Genomic DNA, 6,988 nt, shown 5'->3' with positions numbered 1-6,988 from the left:
TGGTAAATTAATTGCTATTGGTTACCAACTATAGTGGTTAGATTCATGTTCACTATTACTAACCCTTAGAAAATTAATCAATTCAAGCAGTGGCCAATTGTTTAAACTAATTAACTTCCTAGTTCATTTATTTGGATTAAATAAGATTTGTAATTGATTAATCAAGTTGGTGATTTAATTAACCTCTTGTTTGTTGGTTTCTCAAACAAGCTCACACATTAATTTACCCATTCTCTAATTAATCCTAGTTTCATATTCACTAATCCTAGACATATGATGAAGTGTTCACATAAACATATGAGGTTAACAACTAAGAGATGTTCATGCAGCTTAATTGTCTTCCAATTAACAGAAAATAGTTATGGTTAATGCATAAGGTTCTTTAACAAACTTAATTTAATAAAATCACCAATAAACAAACAATAAAAGTAATAATCAAACCATAGGAGTAACTTGGTTTTTCCTAAACAGAAACAACATGAATTTAGCTCATGATTACAGTGGAAACAAGCTCAAAAACGAATTTAACTAAGCTAGTCATGATTAAATCCTAAGATTAAGTGGAAAATATAACCTAATTCGCCTTGAGTCTTTAAAAGATCAAAGATTAGGGTTCCTCAGGTCTCCAAAGGGTTCTTCAATCGCAGGTGTATCTCCCAAAAAGCCAGAAAATTTGCCAATTCGGAATAAGGTTCAATATTTATACTTATCACAAAACAGGGTCAACTTGGCGAGTAGGTCCCCAACTCGCCGAGTAGATGTGGAAAATACGTGTTTATCAAGGACTCTTGACTTTTCTTCGGGAACATTCTAAGGAACTCGCCGAGTAGCTCTGTGGACTCGCCGAGTAGCTCCAGATATCTTCTTTTTCTTCATTCTTTGGTTTCTAATTGCTTCTCCTTATTCCTTTTTGCTTCCAAGCATGTCTTCTGGACTGAAAACACAATTTAGACATTATTAAGTACCTTTTGTCCATATTATGCACATAATTAGCTAAAAATGAATAAAAATCTATACTAAACATATGGCTAACTATGCACATATCAGGAACACACAAAAACTCAGATTAAACCTTCCAAGAGCTCAATTGAGGCTAGTGTTTTCAAGGGAACACGAATATGCTGATGGAGGCTAGAAATGAGAAGAGAAATGAGGCTTAATGTTACTTAAATATCACCTAAACCCTAAAAATGAGGGTTTCCTTCTTTAGCTAGTACGCCCTGGCATACACACATGTACACATGGTGTACTTCTCCTGCCAAATTTATGAAAATGCCACTAGGGCTTCAAGGTATTTTCTCTTGGGACTTAGGGACCAAAATTTCATAAAATAAAATTATAGGGATGAATTTAGAAGTACCTTAATATCAGGATGTTACACGATCATCCCGAGCTCTTACCATTCGATCCAGAAGTACCTGAAAACCGTAAAAACGAAGCTTAGTGAGCTCCCCAAAATACCTCATACCATACATATCAAACACACAATGGGCCATACCCCACAACCATAGGGCCCCGCCCGACATCGAGCCATGCTCAGAACAGATATGTCAACAATATGAGATGGGCCCCACCTTATCACATTCATCAGGCCCCGCTTAGCATCGGGCCATGCCCAACATTCATACAGACACATAAAAACACATGAAAGAATCACTACGATAAATAGCATACAATACACTCATCAGGCCCCGCCTGGCATCAGACCCTGCACAGTATACATATCACATAACATATATGCAAGAGTCGCACAAAAAACTAGCATCCTAATCATAATAAACCATGGGCCGACATCGGTGCCTTCGACCCGCCAAGCACAGTGAGGAAACTCACCTTAAGCTGCTGAATATCTCAGATAAAAGCTCAGACGGTTGATCCATAAAATCCATGTGCTAACAAATCAAATACACCCAATGAATAAGTTGGGGGCATAAACACCAACTATGAATCTCATTCAATCGTCCAACTTCCAGGGTAAAAGACCATTTTACCCTTTCTTTATTTGGCTAAATAACCAAAGTCCAACCCAAAAGCTTCAAAAGCCCAATATAGCTTAAAATCCTAAATGGCACCCAAAGCCCATTATGAGCCTAATCCAAGAAGGCCCAATGTCAAACAATAGCCCAAATTCCAGAAATGACCTAATGCCATAGAAGTTAAAGGTCCAAGCCCAATCATTACAAAACCCAAATAATCCAAACCCACCCTTCATCAGCCCATTGGTTAGTGTATGTTCGGCGTACTTGGCTCCTACACCCTATGTACGCGACTGATTTGGAAACAGGGCTCGCACCCAGTACGCCATGCTTAGTCAGGATTACGCCTAGAGTACTGTCCTGAATCCTAGTCCTTGCCCAAAAGTCTTAACCATTTAAGAACTAAACATCCAATCCTCAAGTCAACATTATATTAAGGCCTTAACTTATAAAGTCGAAGACCTTAAGCCTTTACATGGCTAAAAACACCCTCAAGTCCAAATCTAGCATCTTAACTCCATTGAGAAGAACATTAACCTTGCATGGTTGAGCAAAACCCCTCAACCTATCATTTTTATGAACAAAGGCCCTCAGAAAAGCCTAGATCTATCACCCTAAGCTGCTGGAGTAGCCCATACTCCCAAGCATGGCTTAAAGGACCCAAAAATGCATAAATATAGCCCAAAACTAGATCTATCATAAGGAACCATTAAGTTAGGAGCTTTATACCTCTAACTTGCAAAGTTGATGAAGATCTTGGATCTTCAAACTCCAAGTCCATCAAATCTACGCCACCAAGCTTCACTTCCTTCAAAGGACCTAAAAACCATTACAAAATTACACAATGGCTCACAAACACTCAAATGAGGCTAAGGTTTTATTCTTAGGGTTTGGAGAAGTGGAGGCTGACCATAAGATGCTCCCAAGGCAACATCAGTTGATTAAAGTTGACACAAACCCTAAAAATTAGGGCTTGCCCTTGCTTAGCGTACGCTTAGCATACTCCACGCACTCCCAACGTACGTGGGTGCCTCCGCATCCAACCCTCGAGACAATACGCCCAACGTACTAGGCTAGGGAGCAAAATGAAAGGAATTTAAAAATTAGGGGTTAAAGGGAACATACCTAAAAATCGAAAAGGTTACAATTGTGCAAAGCTCTAATGCAAGAAGAACAAAGAGAGATATATTTAACTTGTAGTCTCCGCCACCCTTTAGCAAGAAGCGCAATATTCATCATTCTAATACAACCAATCCCAAAACCACCTAAAATTTTCGGTTTAATCACTGTCTCCCAAGCTACCCAATGAATCTTCCAACCATTATCAACACCACCCGAAAGAAGCTTCCTTTTAATACCTTCCAAAACGCAAATGACTTTTTAGGAGCCTTGAAGAGAGCACAATAGAAAAGAGATAAACTCCCCAAAACGGATTTTACAAGCATAAGCCTCTCTCCAAACGGAAGATGTTTAGCCTTCCACAAAGACAACATAGTGTTAAATTTCTCAATAATCGGGTTTCAATTCTTTGCTAACTTCACGTTAGCCCCAATAAGAAGGCCAAGATATTTAAAGTAGGAAGCGAGCTCACAATGCAAAATGCTAGGAAGCTGAGAATCAATGTTATCAACCCCAATGCCAAACACTTTTTTTTATTAAGATTTACTTTAAGACCGGATGCAAGATTGAAGCATCTAAGTATTCTATTCAATAAAATTAATCTCGGACCACTCTCCCACAAATATAACATCATCCGCATACATAAGATGTGACAAAATAGGACCATTATTAGGTAATGAAAAGCCATAAAAATATGACAATCACATGTTTCCTTTAAAGAGACACTAAGGCCTCCATGACAATGATAAAAACAAAAAGAGAGAGACTGTGACATTGACTAACATCCTTTTTGATCTCAAATTCCTTTGTTGGCGAGCTACTCACCAAAATAAAAGCTTTCCCGAAAGATAAACATCCCCTAACCCAATTCCTCCATTTACTTCCAAAATTTATTTGCTCTAAAATAAAATCCAAGTAACTGTAATTTAGAGGATTAAAAGCTTTATCAAAATCAACTTTAAATTAAAATTAAAGATAACAATTTCCTTCTTTTTCTTTTTAACCGAAGAATATAGTTCATTTATAACAAGAGGCAAATCAAGAATACTAATGCCCACTTCTCATAGACAAAACAAAGTTTGGTTTCTCATACACAAAATAAAGTTTGGTGACGAAAATGGGACAATGACCATAGTTCATTGAAGTTGTTCAAAACTTCCCCATAAATAAATTAGTATAAAAAGAATTCATCATATATATCACAATAGACAAAACAATATTTAAATATAAATGAAATTTTAGAAATTATTTAATTTCTATTATAAAATCTATTTTATTTTTCAAAAAACAATCAAGCGTGTAATTATTCTCCATACTTCTCTTTAATATAGTTTAATCTTTTTTCCTTTTTCATTCATTCATTTTATTATTAAAAGAATCGAAATATTCTTCTAGTTAACGAATTTCACAAACATAAATTTTGACTTTATATCTTATCTTCCCATGTAAATTCATGATGTTTCCACCAACAATCCAATACAAAAAACTCACCAAAAATCATTACATGAACATCTACCTTCCCTAAAATGATGAAACCTCATACGATCTCTTATAACAACCTCTCTATCATAAACCCCCGAAAACACCTTCGCAAAGTTATGACAATCAACACAAATCCTCAAATCCTTCGCCACTCTCAATTTCGTTCTAGGTGGAGTCACCAAAACCCCAAAAGCCATAGCCAATTTTTCACTATGGTACCTTCCTTTTCCACCTATTTCCTCAACATACCCCCCAATTTTCAATTGCTTCTCAATCTCATCCAACTTCTCATAAACTTCACCAATTCTAAAATGCAAAGTATCATCAACTCTAAACTCATGTATTTCCCCTTTAATTTCAATTGTACTAGCACTAGGAGTTGTTTGAATCCCTTTTTCTTTCATTAATTTCCTTATTTCCATCACTTTCTCAAAATTCCCAATTGAATGGTAAATATTCAAAAGTAGAATATAATCACCCGCTTCTTGACCCTTGAGTTCAACCAAATGGTTAATCACACGTTCTCCAAGGTCAAAATGGGAATGTAATTTACAAGATGAAAGTAAAGTCCTCCATATTGTAGCATCGGGTGTACAATTCATTGAAATGATGAGATTATATGCATCTTGAAGTAATCCAACACGACCCATGAGATCAACTATACACCCGTAATGATGAATATTAGGTGTTACATTAAATTGTTTTTCCATTTGATCAAAAATGAATCTTGCTTCATTAATTAGCCCTGAATGACTACAACCAGAAAGTAAAGCAGTGAATGTTTGTTCATCTGGTGGAATACCTGTTTTCACCATTTCTTTAAAAACATTGATTGCTTCTTGTCCATAACCACTACTTGCAAAACCAGAGATCATTGAAGTCCAAGAAACCACATCTTTATTTGGGATATCTTTGAATACTTCATATGCTTTTTTCAAGTCACCACATTTGGAATACATTGATACAAGAGAATTACAAAGATTAAGAGATTGATTGTAGCCATGGTGTTTGATATATTCATGGACTCGTTCACCGAATTCAAGCATACATAGGTTTGAGCAAGCTTGAAGTGTTAGCAAACAGGTGACGTCATCTGGTTTGCACTTGTGTTCTTGGCTCTGCATTGTGTCAAACAGGTGTAATGCATCACGGGTCCTGTTGTTACGGGTATAACATGAAATCAATACGTTCCATGCGATTGTATCTCGTTGAGGCATTTCATCGAACACCTTGTGTGCGTTGTTGGAGTTGCCACTACTTGAATAGAAGTCCATCAATGTAGTGAGCAGAAGGGTATCGGAATGATGCCCATCTCTGAAAATCCTAGCGTGAATCTGCAACCCTCTGAATAAAGACGAACTTCGTATACAAGACTTGGTAACGAAGGAAGAAGATTGAGGATTGGGACGTATACCTTGCCGGATCATATCACGGTAGACATAAAACCCTCTCTCTGGATGAATGCTCATTGAATAAGCTCTGATCATGGTGTTATAGTGTATGACATTTGGATTTAGAATCTGAGAGAATATTTGGAGGGAATAGTTTAAATTTTGATTAGGAGGCAGGGATATACGGTTTAGAAAAGGGACAGAAAAGGTGGATTCTTGAAGGAGCGATGTGCGAAGGAGGTACGCATGGATTTGAAGCAATCGGGTTCTTTGGGTAGTAGTTTTGATGACTGAAATCAATGGTTCCAGGTGGGTTTGGTTTGATTGTGAGGCGAAACGAGAAAGTGAGGGAGAATGTGAAGAAATTGGCTTCATATTTTGAGGGTGCGTAATCCAATTCGATGGCGAAGTTCTTGTAATATTGTTGGCAAATAAACAATTAGGCATAGGATGTCAACGAGGCTAACCGAACCGAGATTACATCCCGTCCCCAAAATTTTTCCGTTCCCCCATTTCTGTCTCTGCCCCGGCCTTCGAAATCTTCATTCTTTCCATCCCCGCTCCCGCCCCAAAATTCCCCTTCTAACCCCGCCCCCACCCCCGTTCTCCTGCTCCCGATTGATTTTGGGCTATCTTATTTGAGTTAAAAGAAATTTTTATTTGGGCTAAAAGAATAATTTTACATGCTACAAACAACTTAAAAGCATTTTTTGTTGAATTTTTGTATGTAAAAATCATTTTATTGTTTATTATATTTATATAATTAATATATGTCAATTTATATTAAGAGTAAATTACACGAATGATCCCTAAGGTTTGGGGTAATTTGTGCATTTGGTCCCTAACCTATTTTTTTAACTTGGAAAGTCCCTACTGTTTGTTTTTGTTATGCATTGGTCCCTACAATTTTTTTTGTTACGCGCTTGGTCTCTGTCTTACCTAAAAAGACGATTATGTATATAGGGAAAAATTGTGGGGTAGGTAAGGTAAGGTGATAGAGGTGGGGTTGATGGTGTATTT

General features: G+C 37.0%; 1 protein-coding gene across 1 annotated transcript; it reads right to left on the bottom strand.

Moving 5' to 3' along the window:
- Positions 1-4,498: 4,498 nt before the first annotated feature.
- On the bottom strand, positions 4,499-6,423 carry LOC145103123 (Pentatricopeptide repeat (PPR) superfamily protein). Its single transcript, XM_079040666.1, has one exon. The coding sequence runs from the start codon at positions 6,413-6,415 to the stop codon at positions 4,583-4,585; it is 1,833 nt and encodes a 610-aa protein (XP_078896792.1). The 5' UTR covers positions 6,416-6,423; the 3' UTR covers positions 4,499-4,582.
- Between the last annotated feature and the right edge of the window lie 565 nt (positions 6,424-6,988).

This window comes from Lactuca serriola, chromosome 4 (genome assembly GCF_051521515.1).
Source record: "Lactuca serriola cultivar US96UC23 chromosome 4, Lser_US96UC23_V15, whole genome shotgun sequence".
Classification (NCBI taxonomy): Eukaryota; Viridiplantae; Streptophyta; class Magnoliopsida; order Asterales; family Asteraceae; genus Lactuca; species Lactuca serriola.
This window is presented reverse-complemented; position numbering and strand designations above follow the sequence as displayed.

What these genes read in the sequence shown, in the direction of transcription:
- LOC145103123 (XM_079040666.1), bottom strand. Translation starts at nt 6,415, where the DNA reads ATGCCTAATTGTTTATTTGCCAACAATATTACAAGAACTTCGCCATCG.